This window comes from Gordionus sp. m RMFG-2023, chromosome 2 (assembly GCF_954871325.1).
Source record: "Gordionus sp. m RMFG-2023 chromosome 2, tfGorSpeb1-WG-v2, whole genome shotgun sequence".
NCBI classification, from domain to species: domain Eukaryota; kingdom Metazoa; phylum Nematomorpha; class Gordioida; order Chordodea; family Parachordodidae; genus Gordionus; species Gordionus sp. m RMFG-2023.
In genome coordinates this window covers 56,805,459-56,822,531 of record NC_088776.1, presented here as the reverse complement: position 1 = coordinate 56,822,531, position 17,073 = coordinate 56,805,459, and the positions used below count along the sequence as shown (strand labels likewise).

At 24.1% G+C, this 17,073-nt stretch overlaps 1 protein-coding gene across 1 annotated transcript; it reads right to left on the bottom strand.

Moving 5' to 3' along the window:
* Positions 1–329: 329 nt before the first annotated feature.
* Positions 330–14,092, bottom strand: LOC135924488 (uncharacterized). The gene is made up of 11 exons (XM_065459545.1): positions 13,969–14,092; positions 10,488–10,643; positions 9,383–9,486; positions 5,819–6,244; positions 5,470–5,610; positions 4,963–5,157; positions 4,325–4,461; positions 4,007–4,156; positions 1,716–1,808; positions 1,272–1,473; positions 330–1,124 (listed from the first exon to the last, which is right to left on the bottom strand). The coding sequence occupies exons 1-11, from the start codon at positions 14,040–14,042 to the stop codon at positions 868–870; spliced, it is 1,935 nt and encodes a 644-aa protein (XP_065315617.1). The 5' UTR covers positions 14,043–14,092; the 3' UTR covers positions 330–867.
* Positions 14,093–17,073: the final 2,981 nt, after the last annotated feature.

The following is a 17,073-nucleotide window of genomic DNA, read 5'->3' as shown; positions in this document are numbered from 1 at the left end:
GGGTCTAACTCTATATCTAAAATTTGAAATAATATCAATTCCTTAGATCATATTATAATTTGTTATATTATATTATATAATATTTTTTAAAAAATGTTAAAATCAATTACTATTAAAAGATTCTTTATATTCCAATTTATACACCTTTTTATTTTTAAAGACCACAACCGCATAAATGATTACAAAATTAATGAAAAAAAAGTTAATATAATTTAACATGAAATATAAAATTATTTGTTTTAAATATTAAAATGCAGAAATAATATATATTATAATTTGACAATGTCTAACCCTCAAAGATAAATTAAATATAATCGCAGTTGTGTATCTTCAGTTCCAATTCGAATTTATAAAAAATTGATAAATGAAATAGCGATTAAGACCCATTATTTATAATATATAGAAATTCATAATTCTATAAGGAATTATTTATCATTTGTAGACTCAATAAAAAGTACAAAGTTCGGTATACATTATTATAAATCAATTTCTTAAAATTTTTAATAAAATATTGTTGACCTTTAAAATAAAGCTATATTTAAAATTGCCCCCCCCCCCCACGATTCCCCCTAGTAAAAAATGAGTGATGAGGTTTTCAAATAAATGTTTGAATTCGTTTGGGTTGAAAAAAACAATATTTTCAGCATACATTTCCAAATTCAAATAAATTATAAAATAATAAAATTATTAACACCATATCATTTAAAATATTAAAAATTATCAATGATTATATATTTTAAATGACTATATTATGATAGATATATGGAAACAAAGGGAATTTACAATAGATTTTTTAAGAAAGAAATATAAATAAGCTTAAAATATTAAAGATAATTTTTTTTTTCGGATAATGCATCCTCTAAAACCTTACCCATAATGGTTTTTGGTGTGATCAAAATTTAGAATTAATTTAACTATGTTACCGTCGAAATAATTGTCCACAATATGTATCAAAAAATTTTGACCTAAAATGTCCCACTTTATTATGTTAACATTTATCACGTTTATTGGCCAGTTAGGTGGTACGTAAATTATATTCCCATCTTCGTTATAGAGATATGAAAGTTTTGGATTCAAATAGAATTCATTACCTTTAGCTTGATAGCAATGATCATAATGTAGACCTATGAGATAATTTAGTAAAATGATGATAAAAATGATTTGTATATATAGTCATCCATTTATTATTTCAAATCTAAATATGCATATTTACCATAAGTATGATCTTTTTTGAAAAAATTATGAATAATGCTTAAATACAAAAATAAAACCTGGGTATATATGTATTTTAACGAAATTCTCAACTGACACATTTACGATATTTTCAAGTGCTCTATTAGTTGGAACCCATATTGTATAATATACATTTCTTTTGAATGTTAAATTGGAACGATCTAGAAACTGTCTAAATATGCTGATTTCTGAATATCCGGCTAGAATTTCTGATAAATTCGCTGGTAGAGGAACTAATGCCTTATTTCATAAATTTCATTAATATCTTTAAAGTACAATACAAATATATTTATTTAAAGAATTTTTATAAGAATAATTCATTTATTAGCTTTTGACTAGGCTTACTAGCTACTATGGATTAGTAAATAATTAACCAAATTTATCTTTCATAAAATATTAATACTCTCAAATATTAGAATACCAACCCGAATTTAATTACTTAAAAACAAACATGTAAATTATGTTCATACTAATTTTCAAACCTTAGGGATAAAGCGAAATTTTCCTCCACAAAAATAGTAGATTTTTTTACTAATCTTTCTTAAACATTGTAAATTGTCGAGTACCCCATTTTTCTAATATTCAAATTTTTTAAAAATAATAAAATAAGGATAAGTAAATTATAGCAATGGTTACATGCCAATATCGTAAAAACGGAATTAAAATTTTAGGCTATGACCAAGATATATTTTAAAAGCCTCATAAACTTTAAATTTATAAAATTATGAAACATGCCTAAAATCTTTCATTAAAATTTTTTTTATAGTTTTATAAATTTTGAAATTTATAATTAACATCTATTCCCATTCTAGCTAATATTTAAAATTATGAAGAAAAAATCATCAATTAATTCCTATTTCAAAATCAACAAATGTCAAGCTCTACTAACTACTAGTGCTACAGCTACATCAGAAAGTCTTCCTGATAGTATAAATTTCTATTATTATATTTTGTTAATTTTACTTAATTAGGAAAATGTTCAAATGTTGTTCTAATTAATGTTTTTAAATGGATGCAGATAATTTGTACTAAAACAAATTTAGAGTATTTGCAATCAAAATTTGATTTTAATAAATCTATTTACAAATGTGTAAATGTTATGACCTTGGAACAGTAACCATCAATTGATGGATTTTCTAATTTAATAAATATATTAAAAAATACCGACAGGTATCAATGTTTTGTTTTGAGGAGATTGTTATGCTCTCAATTTTTTATGATTCTCCAGAATATTATAGTAGATGGTCTAAAAGCAGAGAAAAAATGGGTAAAATATTTTCGCAATAGCGATAAATCCCCATACTTGAAAAAAATATGTTAGCATGTATTCTCCTTACCTCATTCCAATGCCTCAGCGGACCGCATTTTTAGCCTAATGAGGACTGTGTGGAGAAATTGGATTGTTCTAACAACATTAGAGGCAGAGCTCATGTTTAGACAAAATTATAATATGTCATGCCAACAATTTTATAAATATCTCAATAACGACGATAAATGTTTTGTTCCAATATTTAAATCTCAAATAAAATATAATTGATAACTACAAACTATTAGAATTTTCTATATTTTTTTATATTTTATAATTTTTACATTGTAAAATAAAGATGTTTGGTTTTTTTTTTAAATATAATTAATATGTTTTAATAAATAAAGATATTATATAAATTTTTTATTTAGCAATTTCCATATTTCTACCGCAATTTTCATATTTTGGCAAGACAACCCTGCTCTCTATACTCTTTATACATTATTATATCAAAATGGAGCCATAAGATTAGACCTATTTTATAATCAGTTTGTGGGATTTTTAAAGATTAAATTGTTAAAAGGCGGGAAAAAAGTTATGACATATTATATAATGTATTTGTGCCAAAAAAATTCAAATTACAAATGTATCGAATTTTAATTAAATTTCATAAATTACAAATTTATTAAATTTTATTGCAATAGTGTCATATTTTTACAAGTCAAAATTTAAAAAAAAAATTAGATAATAATATCACAATATTTTTTGAGAATCATATCTTCTATTACTCCAACAAGTAGATTATCATCACTTAATTCAAGTTTTATTTTTATCCAAATGGCTACATACAGATAATCTGCCAAGCAAGATATGCTCTTAACTAATTTATTTTATAATATATTTGAAATTGGCAGATATAATAGAAAAAGTTTTCAAGGGCAAATAATTCATAGAAATAATTCCATCTCATAGGCGCGTTCTTTGCAAGATTTATTTGACAACATACATATCTGTAATAATTATTCGTTAATCTGTTGAGTATATTTAAAGCATTTCATAATTATTGATTCTATGCAAATTTTAGCTGCAATTACAACCTGCTGGTATGACAAAAATGTTCAGGCTTGCTTAATATTTTCAAACTATTAGGAACATAATAGAACAGTCGCATGTCGAAGAAAATCTAGCAAGAATTGAGGCTCAGGTTAAGGTTCGAGCTAACTTTTTAACAAAAGAAAAAATCCTAGACTAAGATGAAAATTTTTGGTTATAAACTATGTATATCTAAATAAATAGTTATAAAAATATCCAATAATAACCCGAATAATAAAAATTATTTGTCAAAACTGATATTATTATAATGAAAGTAATGTTTTAAGAAGGCTTATTGACAAAAGAGTTTTTTGCATAATAATTTTATTTACATTCATGAATCTTATATTTCTATTTAAGATAATTTGATCCATGAGATTTTATTTAAATATTTATTTTACAATGGGGATTTTTAAATTTTTACAAAATTCTTACATGCTTATAATCATTATACACAGAATCATTTGCGACTTCAAGATGTTCAACTCTATCTAGGGTATTAGATGGCTTTATATAGTTTTCAAGGAACTCCATGACGTAAGATATATTTTGTCTCAATTTTTCTTTTATGTTTTGATCAAGATTCTAATGTATGATACATGAATATAATTGTATTAAATGGTCGAATAGAAAGGTAAAAGAAAAGAAATAAATTAAAGAAAATGAAAATGAAAATAAGAGGTAAAAAAAAAGAAAAGAGAGATATATTAATAATTAAAATATTTAAAAAATGAAAATTATATTGTTTTTTACTAGGAAAGCGGCATTGTCTGGTATAAGAACTAATTTATCTCGAATTTCGTTCAGAATACTTAAGTTATATCTAATAAAGTAATTCATGAATACACTAGCTTGTGATTCTCCCTGCAAGATTTCAACCAATGATATTGCTTTTATTATAATTATATATATTCGCCAAAATTATCAAATATATTTATATAATATATTTCTAAAAATTAATAAGGGACTATAAATTTAAAAAAAGATATGTTATTTGATCACCAACCCACAGACTATCTTAACGGAAAGATCATGAAGAATTATTATTTGATTTTTAAATATATAAAAATATATTCTATTTTATAACAATGACCTTTTTATGGTTAGAATTATTCTGCTGAATGGTAGAATAAATTTTTCAAAATATAATTATCAAAGTTTTTCAAATCGGAATTGAAATAATTTAGAATTAATGAAATTAATTTAATATGACATATGTTAAAAATGAACTATTACGAATCGCGGTAAATATTTCCTTAAAAAAATAAATTGTATTTAATAATTTTTTTCATAAAATTTCGAAAATAACTCCTCCCCTCTTTTCCCTCTAAGAAAAATAAATATAAATATTGAAAAATAAATAAAGGTAGGGAAAAAAAATAATTGATTACATTTATTCGATATTAAGACTAGGTCCATGAATATAATAACCCCGTTGGATAAAACACGAGTGTCGGTGATGGATTCATTATTTATCATGTTTGAGCTTATATTTACAATCGAACCTTCTAAACTTTTAAACGCTTGAGGTTTTTTATAGAGACAAGGACAAATCCATTTTTCGATTATGTGCATTTTAAGCGTTTCTATAAATAAAATAATTTTTTTAATTTAAAATTTATAAAATGTATTCTATTATCAATACATAAATAGTAATGTTTTTTTAATATGTAAATAGGGTATGCATACTAATTATTCATGTAAATATAACTATAAATATATAGATAGATATCTAAAATAAAAAGTAAATTATATTTATAATCTTTTATGGAAGCTCGGGTAAGCATAACTAAATATTTTTAAACAAATGCCTCATGATGGGATTAGACTAATACTTTCGTCAAATTAAAGAAAAAATATTGAACAAAATAAGAAAAATATCCGGGGAAAATAAAAACCTTTAGAACATTCTACGTTAGATGCTAAATCTTGGATGAGTTGTGGAGATAATTGATTTAAAACTAAATTCGATGGTAATATGATAGTATAATATTTCCCAGGATCAAGAGTCAAATTGGCGAGTCCTGAGACTATCAAATCTACGTTATAAAAAAAATAATTTATATGGTAGAAGATAAAGATAATTTCAAATTAAATAGGAAAAATTTAAAGGAGGAATAAATAAAATTGAGTGAAAAATTGTATTACAAAAGAAAAAAAATATATGATAATTCTTTGAACTTAAAAAAGCCTTATTTTTACAATTATCGAGAGATCATTTCATAATAAATTTTGATATATTTATACATTTTGCCATAGTCGAGTTGGGTTCTTGTTGCTTCAGAAAATCATACACAGTTTGCTTAGTGCGAGGAAGTTGGTCTTTTAATTTGTAAATTATTCCTTGGGTAGTAAAATACTCCTTTATCACGGTTACACAATTAACTGCCCATTGGAAACGCCGACTATTAACCTTGTGAATTGTGAAATGTAAGCCATATGAATCGGAACCCATCACAATTCTTTGCATGTCATTTAATATGAGACCTCTAGGCAAATATTCAGAAATTATATTTTGATCCAGAAAAGCCGAATTGTTTATCGGAAGGAAAAGTGTGATATTCCCCTTAGTATTTAAAATTTTAAACAGCTGGGAAGTATTTACTATAGAAGGATTCTTGCGAATGTAATTAAGGCCTTTGAGAGTTTTGGTCATGTTTTTAAGTACCAAACCTTAAAAACAATTGATTTTTTTTTATAAAGATTAGAAATTCTAAAATTAAAAAAATTTGATGACCGAGAGAATTCATAAACAGTCATTTTCGGTATTTTGGTTGAATATATTTAGAAATATTTTTAGTGGATTGATTTTATATAAAATGTAAACTTTAAACCTATATCAGAAAATAATTATATTTTGATTCTTAATAATTGATATAGATAATATCATAAATCCTTTATTCACAAAAATACTTTAAAAAGATTATAAACCTGAATAATCCAAATTTTTAGCTAGGACCCTAAAGAAAATATAATAAACTGTTTATTCAAAAATAAGGCGAAATCCATAATCAAACTCCTCAAGCTAAAAAAGTGCTATAAAGCAACAATTTCGATGGCCTTTTTAATCAAACAGAAAATTAATTATGAAATCACACGCAGCATTTTTAAATTATTCCCTGAGGGTTCAATTCAGCAAAACTTTTATCTCGAATCGTGAATGTAATTTATCGCAAATATTTTATATATTCCGCGAAGACAATATCGCGAAAGATAAACCCTTATCACGAAAGCTAATAATGACGATTTTATTTTGAAATATTTTATTTTATGAGCATATTAATTGAATAACATTTTTTTAAAAAATAGGTACAAGATTGATTCAATGATATCTTTTAGCCTTAATAAATTTATATGATTAAAAAACTTAGATTTGATTTATAAAATATACTATTGGAATAAAAAAAAAATTTGCTATCATGTCCTATGCTTTCCCTCAAAATCTTATTAAGAATGGTGCAGAAGGAACTCAGGCTCATAATAAATCAATAAATTTATTAATTAAAACTTGATTCTTACTAGCGAAATTGATATCTAGGTTGCGCCAATATTTATTATCTGATAAGTGCTTAATATTTATAAATTCATTGATAAGTTGCCAGTAACTAACCAAAAATAGAGGTATAAGCTAAATATTGTATTCCTCAATTCAAATATTTATGAGAATCTTAAGAATTTACTATTCTTCATAGATATTTTTTAATCTTTTATATTTACTCAAATATAAAATATTAGTTGTTATATTTTCAAAAAAATCGATAGGAATCTGAATCTAATAAGCACGAAGTTTGCCAAACTTTGACAAGCATTAATTCTAAAGCTTAAGAGAATATGTAATTTTTAATTACAGTACATGTAGGTTAGTGCTTCAACAAAATTATCATTTTTTCTTAATTACTCACAATTAAAACTAAAGTAATTTTCGATGAAATCCCAAAAGATGATTTTACTAGTAAAGATTTTAATTTTATCGGAATTAAATTTCTTACAAAATATAATATATCCAGAATTTTTTACCTTTTTTTGCATGTGAATTATTTTTTGAGTTTTAAGATTAATCGTTATACAATGTTCTTAATAGCTGAAATTTAATTAAAAAATTCTGAAAAAATTTTGATTTGTAAAAATAATCTGAAATCAGCAAAATATTTTAGCTCTCGGTATCTTTTATATTATATAAAAATTTCTAAGTATTTCAGAATATAACTTTTAATGGCACAAAACACATAAAATTTATTTTGAAGGGATGGGGGGGGGGGGGGAGATAAATTTATTGATGTCGTGCTGTCTTAACTATTTTTAAGTTATAATTAGGTATTTTATCGGTTACCAATTTATAAGTTTTTATAAATATTTTATTAACATTTTTTGGAAATAATTAGGGTTTCTTCAATTATTTTTAGCAATAACTATGTCTTTCAATAACTAATTATACCTCTTAATATATAAAAAAAAATATGAATTATATTTTTATAATGTTTTTTAAAGAAGTAGATGATTCCTAAAATTTATATGAACAAACTATAGTAACTCGATTATAAATGATTTTATCTAGTTCATGGTGTATGTTGTCAATCAGGCCCACTCTACTTTTTATGAATGAGGAAATTGTTTTGCATTTAATATGATGAAATTGTTCTGCATTTCATATCATAAAATTGTTTGCATTTGATATTTATAAAATTATCTTGCATTTAATATTTATATGGGATTATATCTGAGAATGTTTGTTATTATTATATATTATTTTACTATGAAAGTGTAATTCTTCACATTAGTTCATTATTTTATTAATTTTAATATATTTTCAAAAGTCATTGTAAGTTTTTTTGTTGTAAATTTAATAAATGATTTAATGTTATTAAAATGAAAAGTAAATATTAATATATAAGAGGTATTGTTATGAATGAAACTTAAAGCTAAAAAATGAGATTAATAGATGCCTATTTATCATATAACATTAGTTTCATATGTAGCTTAAAGTAAAACACTAATAATATCTTTTAAAATAAAATTTGCCCATCTTACTGATAAAAGATTTTTTATAATCAAATTAAATTAATAGAGACTCAAGGATCTAATAATAAAGCCAGCTATTTATGAAACATATATATCAGGAATAATTTAATTGCAATATTTTGGTTACTATCTTATAATTCCATTATAAATTCTCTCGTATCTTTAATGATTTTACCATATATTTAATTAAAAAATAATTATTAAATTTTTATAAGTTTGGATGTATGACCATATACTTATATTCTACTTCTTTCATTTCTATACTCAATACTAAAATATATGGCTCGGGTGTAGTTCCACCCTCATATAACTTCATATCTGGGTTACAAGGTTTGTTAGTATCCTTGAATAAAAAATCGGCATAATTTTATGGAGGATGGGCCTTCATATAATTTACGTACGCTCGGGCAGGTCTATGACCAACGTGCTAATAAAGAGAAAGAAAGATTTATATGGGCCATTTTGACACATTTTAGTTTATTTTTTTTAATAGTAGTACTAAAACCTTGAAATTCTTAGAAAATTTCAACGTCCTAAAAAAATAATCTGCCAAATTTGTTGAACCACTTTTTTTCCTAGGAAAGTGAGAGGAAATTTATTTTATGGATTTATTATTTAGGAGAGATAGAGAGAGAGAATTTTTAATATCTGTATCCTTCTAGCAATTAAAATTAAAATTTTCATTTGATGCCTGTAAATACATTTAATAAATTGTACTTTTTAATATGCCTTATAATCGATTTAATGCACAATTTTTTTTTTGTTTAAAAATAAAAATATAATTATACTAACTTTGATTGCAATATGGTTGTAAACGATTTTTTGCAGTGGTATATCCGTGACAACAGGAATAAGTTTTCGCATATTCCTCCAGCAAACGAGGGCCTCTATATATCCTGTATAATTTTTATATGTTTAAATGGGAAGAAAATAAATGATACACCATCACCATAAAAAAAAATTCAAAAACACATATTACTTATCCAAAAAAAAAATTAATTATTTTTGATTTACGAAGCTTTTATTTTAAGTTTGCTACTGGTCTTAAATTCACCAATTAAATGCATGCAAGAATTGTCAAAATAGTTTGTTTCATTTAAAAAAAATTGTGAATATTTTAAACTTATTTTTTTTAGAAATAGAATATTTGCCGAGAGCAGCTTTAATTATCAGTTGATAAGAAATCTATGATGGAAAAAATTCCGGAGATAAAATTCCACAATTGGTTGTTGCTTGTTAACCTATTGGTTCGAAAAGTTGTAAAAGAAGCGGTATCCATTTAACCCGAAAAAATGCTAATAATTTTAGCTTTCGAGTATAGTTAATAAACCTAACCTCAATATGAATGCGAACATTAAAAATGTTTTATAAATTGTCGGGTTAGGTTTAAATCGATTTTTGGGTAAATAAATAAATGGTATTATTTTTGTACGGTGTGTTTTTTTGTTTGTATATGTTAATTTCAATGCAACTAATTTAATCTCCTGTAAACATTCATTATATATTATATATATATTTTATATATAATTAAATTTTTGCAAGCAACATTGTAATAGTGCGCAGAAATTGAACGTTTCAACGCAGCATTTCAAAACGAAAATAAATGCATTTTAAATGCATTCGTTTAAATTAGACAGTATTTTATTTTTGATTTAAATTTAGGCGTTTTATATATATAAAAAAATAAAAATTAACGATTCAATTTAAACATAGATGCGTTTACATTTTTTTATTTGCATTTTGAAACGCCGCGTTAAATCAATTTATGCGAACTATAATAAGAAAAAACTGTCAAATCCAATATCTTAATACATCATTCCTTATAAGAAAAAGAAGTAAATAAGATTTGGATTTTTAAAAAAAATTATATTTGAACTAAAAATAATAAGTGGTGAACCTGTATAAGCATACACGAACATCGTAATAATCTTGACAAACGATCCTCGTTCTAATTGGAAATACGCTAGTTCTTTTAAATCTAATTGGCTCGTAATCGTCAAAATTTTCTTGCACCCTCTCCAATATCGTGATCTTAGCTACACAAACGTTGGGCCTTGAACATTAAAAAAAAATATTTAAAAAAAATTTACGCATTTTGATAAAATTGGGAGATATACCGATGTTAACACAAAGAATCCTCGAATGATTTTGATTCAGAGATTCGAATAAGAATAAATCTTTCTTTTTTTTAAACTACAATAAACTAAGTATCTTTGATAATACTTTATTAAAAAACAAATTTTCATTTCAAATTATAATTAAAAATATATATTATAAATCAAATAATATATTAAATAATTAGAAAATATATCAAATGTCACAAGTAATTTGCTGAAAAAAAAAACGATATATATTTAAAATAAAAACTTCCATCATTAGTTATAAAAATAGGGGTAAATAATAGAAATTTTGATATCATTTAAACGTATATGCATATATGTCAGAGACCGGCAGGCCTGATCTTAAGTTCGGCCCGACGTAGTCCGGGTACACTGGTTGGGCTGCATTTTAATTTTCTTAAATGTTCCGGGCCGGGTTTGAAACTCTATTTTAAAATGCACAAGCCATATATTTTAAAAGCAAATATAAATCGCCATTTTTAGCTATAAAAATTAAAAATAAATGTAATGTATTTTTTAAAAAAACCGAACCCGGAAGGAAAAAATTTTTGAAAAAAATCCGGACTGGTACTAATTCTGATATATATAAAATAATATTTAATTCAATAAATATTTCAAAATAATTTCATTTTGAAACTTAAATCTTTGCTTTTATAGACTATTTTATATCTTAGTTTATAATAGATCTAATTCAAAGATGCTAATCAAATTTTTTAAAAAGACATATGAAGCATTGATTCAACTTTTTATTAACCGATAATAATATACCATCCATTTATAAGGCCAGTTTTATGGATACTAGCAACTGATATAATTTTTATATCCAAATGTTTTAAAAAATAGTCCTAAATGAATACTAAAATAATATGTATCAATATCTATTTACCCATTTGTCCAATTAGTGATTACAATAGGGGTATAGAATGATAGAAATATTGCCAAAAATTTATAATTCATTTATTTATTATAATAATTTTCTCAAAAAAATATGTATTTATAAAATATAAATTTTTATTTAATTATTTTTTTTTAATTTTCAACCTTAGATTAGCAAAAAAAAATTGTAAAACAATGTAATATAGGAAATAAAGAAAAAAGATAAGAAAGAATAAAGAAAGAAAGAAAAAGATTGAATGAATGAAGGAAAAATTAATAAAAAAGAAGAACATTCTTAAAAATTTAGGTGTATTTCATATTATCAATCCCTTAGCAAATAAAATTTTAATTTTTGATTCAGGGACCTAAAAGAAATTATATCTCAGGAATTATTATTGTAATATGATGCAGATCCATTTATAGTTTTTTGTAAGATATTACTTTGTGCATTATTCGTAGTCACTTATAAGAGCCCGCTAAAAATCATTAAATGGTTTACTAGACGGATCCCATATATACATTATTATTAAGGGGTAAAAGCCTGATTTTAGCTTAAAAGTTTTGAATTTAATGTGAAATTTATCATTAACCTTTTGAAGCAAAGTTTTGTATTACACTTTTTACAATATATTATACTATCTCCGTTGTATTCACGTTAATGCAAGAGCACATATTATTTATTTTGTATTAATCATTCATAATGTTTTAAAATTTTAAGGTATATGAAAAAAAACTGACCAATTTAAAAAATTCTATATTTAAAATAAAATTATTATATAAGATATTATATAATATTTCGGACATACAAATTGATATAAAATCATGAAGAACTTTTCTATAAAATTGTGGGTTGATATTTTAAATCAGAAACAAAACTTAAGTTTCATTTGACTAATAGGGAAAATTGATGGTAATAAAAGGTAGGAGGATAGTTGATAATTTAAAATTAATAATTTTTTTAAATAATGATTCTTAACAATATTTTTAGAAAAAGTTCATTTTTATATAAAAAAGAAACTATTATTTAAAAAATGTTATATACCTCAAAAGGATCAAAATGTTAAGTGTAATAACAATCGAATATAAATTTAATTTAAATGTATATTAAATTTAAGATGACTCAGTAGGTTGTAAAATTTAATTCATAATGTATTTAATGAATTCAAATTTATGTAATATATTTAATTATTTTAATTTAGGATTTTTTAAAAAAACTTGATTTATCAATCAACCAAATAATATCTAGCAAAAGACTTTAAAAAAGTTTGATAAAATGGAAAATTTATAAAATTTAATTATATCGCTCTCATTACTATATATATGTTTAAAATATATATTTAGAAAAAGTCTAGAATAAATACTATTATATACGATGGACAGGCTATATAGAGCCGTGATAAGAAATTTGAACGGCAAATTTCTAAGCTATGTTCTGCCAAATATAGCAATTGGGTAATTTTTCTTCTTATCAAACGTATTGAATCAATTTATAATATTTATATTAAAAAAAAATAAGATATGCAAATTTAATTTAAGGGTACAGGAAATATATTGTTTATTTATATAAAAAAAATAATTAACCAATAAAATACATTAACTTCGAAAATAAATAACATAATATCTAATATATATGATCTTCATAATCAAAACATGGTGGTTTTTTTTATCATTAAAGTATTAAAATTTAATAAGTCTATATAGCATAATGTTAATTTTTTGGCCCTCTACCAGTAACGAACCAAAAATCCCCGTTTCAAAAACGAAGGTTCTGCTGGTGGGCTATTACGAGCTTTGTTATTTTGTACAAAAATTTATTATAATGGTACATTGCGTTTCTCTTACAAAGATAGGTTATAAAATATTTTTAATAATATACTATATTACGTTAAGATGAAGTAAATATCAATTAATGTTGTACAATGGACATTATTAGCTATATAAATTAAAAATAAATATTTTTTAAAAAATCCGAATCGGGCCTGATATAACCCGGGTCAGGCCGGGACGAAAAATTTTTGGAAAAAAGATTCAAACCGGGCCGTGCAAATGGTACCAATGCAAGTCTCTATCATATATATTATATGTATATATATAATTAATATAATATCAATTCATTAAATATTTCAAATTATTTTCATTTTATAACTACTAAATTAATTTCATTTTATAACTTGAATATTTGCTCTAAATTCAAAGAAGCTAATCAAATTTTTTAAAAAGACCTACGAAGCATGATTCTACTTTTTTTTAGTCTATAATAATCCAACATCCGGTTATAAGGCCGGTTTTATGGATGTTAGCAAAGGATATAATTTTTAAATCTAAATATTTAAAAAAAAAATAGTAAATGAATATTATAAAATATGTGTCAATATCTATTACCCATTTGTCCAATCAGTAGTGGTTATAATAGGGATATAAAATGATAGAAATATTGGCAAAAATTTATAATTCATTTATTTATTATAATAATAATCTAAAAAAAATAATATGTATTAAAAAAAATATAAATTTTTATTTACTTATCTTTTTTTACAAGAAAAAAAAATATTTCCAACTAGGTTAGCAAAAAGAATTTATTTCTTTATTTCTAAGCAAAAAAAATGTAAACAATGTAATATAGGAAATAAATAAAAAAAGAGAAATAAAGAAAGAAAAAAAGAAATAAAAAGATTGAATGAAAAATTAATAAAAAAGAAGATTTTTTTCAAAAAATTACATGTATTTTTATATTATCAATTCCCTAAGCAAATAAAATTTTATATTTTTGATTCATAGGTACAAAGAAATTATTTCTCAGACATTATTATTGTAAAGAGATCTGATGCAGCTCCAATTATATTTCTTTGGCGGATATTATTTTGTTCAATATTCGTAGTCAGTTATAAGATCCTCATGCTGAAAAATTATTAAAAATGGTTTTGCTAGATAGATCTCATATCATTGGCATACGCAGCGGGGGGGGGGGTCAGGGGGACAAATCCCCCCCCCCCCATTTTAAAGCCAAAAAATGCAGATGCCGGATGTATTTTTCAAAAATATTTTTGTTTAGAGTGTTGTGCAGATTTAATTTAAACATTTCCATATTTTTTAATTCGTTTGTAAATAAAAATTTTAACTTGTAAAAATTGATAAGAATATGTAAATATGTTATTTTAACAACTTTTTACAAGTCAAATAATTTTATTTTCAAATAAATTAATAAATATGGAAATGTTTTGAATTAAATTTACACAGTACATATTAATTTATATTTGTTAATATTTATTCCTATCTCATATTAAATATATATTTAATTACATTTATTATCACATTCATAACTAAGTTTATCAATTAATTTCGATTTCAAGTTTTCCGGCGTAATATTATCTTATTATTTTCAAATTTTTAGTGGCTTAATATTTATCTATCATTTTTAAATTTCTAATCAAATAATAATTATTCTGAAATTGTCCGACAGGGAGAAAGAATTGCAACCTTGTCCTACGAGATAGAGTTTCCGCCATCAAGAAGTAACAGCTTTTATGGAGTTAGAAGAGCCGATTATTTGCTATTACTGACATATCACAATGGCCTGAAAGATATTTTTCCTTAGAAGCAAGAAAATTATTGGATTCAATGCTTATTCCAAATTTTTTTTCTCATTAGAATGTACAACTATTTTATGTATTATTGACTTGATTAATAAGATGAGAATAGCGGAGAGCATTTTATTAGAATTCAAGGAAATTAGGGCTAATGTTTATGAAGAATTTCATGTTTTATATGTTATTGTTAAGTCAAAAGCAGAGCTATACGTATTTAATATTTGTCTCACTCGACTTGCAGCAAGGCAAGCTCATAGAAAACATTAATATAGGATCAGTAGAAGAGTATATCTTAGATACAAATACATTTATAAACCAAATAAATGAATGGTTTTTAATTTATTATGCAGCACTTACCAATCTGCAAATATTATTTCCATAAAAGCCTTCCCAACCTTTTTCAGATGGTGATAGAAAAAAAATATTTGTTGGATTTTTATCATGAAGATGTTAAAGTATCTTATGATGCCTTATTATAATAACTATGTTTATTGATTAACTATGGTTGATGCAGTCCCAAAAAATGCTATGGATGCTCTGCATTAATTCAAACACATTTTAGATAATATTCTCAATGTATTAAAAAGGTTTATGTATATTAGTAACTCTTCCCAATAGTAAACTAATGAGAGAACATCCCAATAGTAAACTAATGAGAGAACATTCTCTTTTTTAAGAAGAAACAGAGCCCTGCAGAGGTACCATTTGCAGGGCACGACCCGGATTTTTTTAAAGATTTTTACGGCTAAGCTCAATTTTCAGGCCCGGCCCGGCCTTTTTTAAAATAAAATTTTCAGGCCCGACCCGGATTTTTTAAAAATAAATTATATTTATTTTTGATTTTTATAGCTAATAATAACGATTTCAAATATAGGCTGTTTTAAAATATACAGTCCGGCCTGGATAGGCCCGGCCTAGATGTTTTTTTTTAAATTCAGGCTCAGCCCGGGTGTTTTTTTTAAAAAATTTTGGGCCCGGCCATACTGTCCAGCTTGGGGGCTGGGCCTGCAGGTCTCTGAAAAACATACCAAGAAGTACAACTTTTGAAAGATTGAAAGGTTTGAATCTTTTGAATATTCATAGGCATTTGACAACAAGAAAGGATGAGATAATTGAAAAATTAGCTAAATCCCAACGAAGATTGGATTTTACATTGTAAATATATAACATACAAAATACAATTATTCCCTAAGCTTTTTGTGTATTAATTTATATTTCTAACATTTAAATTTTTTATACTTTATATATAAATTTTAAAGCTCAAAAAATTCAAATTTCTATTTTGGGTCATTTAAGTGATTCTTTACATATAATTTTTTTATAATTCAAATTTATTTAAAATTGTGTATTAGAAATAATTATCCTAATAAATTTATGCTTGATATTTTTAAAAAACAATAATATTTCTTAAAAAAATTTATTATCCCCCCCCCCCAGACCAAATTCCTGCGTACGCGTATGCCTATTTGAATAAGACATGTGGGTTAGTGAAGAAATATACATTATTATTAAGGGGCAAAAGCCTGTCTTTAGCTTAAAGGTTTTGAATTTAAAGTGGAAATTCGAATTAACTTGAAGCAAAACTTTAGTTTGCATTACATGACAATATATTATATCCTCCGTGATATTCACGTAAATGCCAGGTGTTATATTGTTTATTTAGTATTAATTATTCATAATATTTTGAAATATTAATTATTTTAAGATAAATGAAATAAAAACCAATTTAAAAACTTCCATATTTAAAATAAAATTTCGGACATATGCCAAATTAAATTAAACCATGAAGAACATTTATAAAATTGTTGGTTGATATTTTAAATCAGAAATTTAAGGTTCCATTTGACTGATAGGGAAGATTGATGGTGAGAAAAGGAGGATTGTTGATAATTTAAAATAA

Bases quoted from the DNA above. Each gene is read 5' to 3' on its own strand.
- LOC135924488 (XM_065459545.1), bottom strand. From the start codon at position 14,042: ATGAATTATAAATTTTTGCCAATATTTCTATCATTTTATATCCCTATT. The intron at 5,158-5,469 runs GTTTTTATTTTC...TTTTATTTATAG, and splicing joins TAACGTAGAATGTTCTAAAG to AAACGCTTAAAATGCACATA. The intron at 4,462-4,962 runs GTAATCAATTAT...TTATAATAAAAG, and splicing joins AGTCTTAATATCGAATAAAT to CAATATCATTGGTTGAAATC.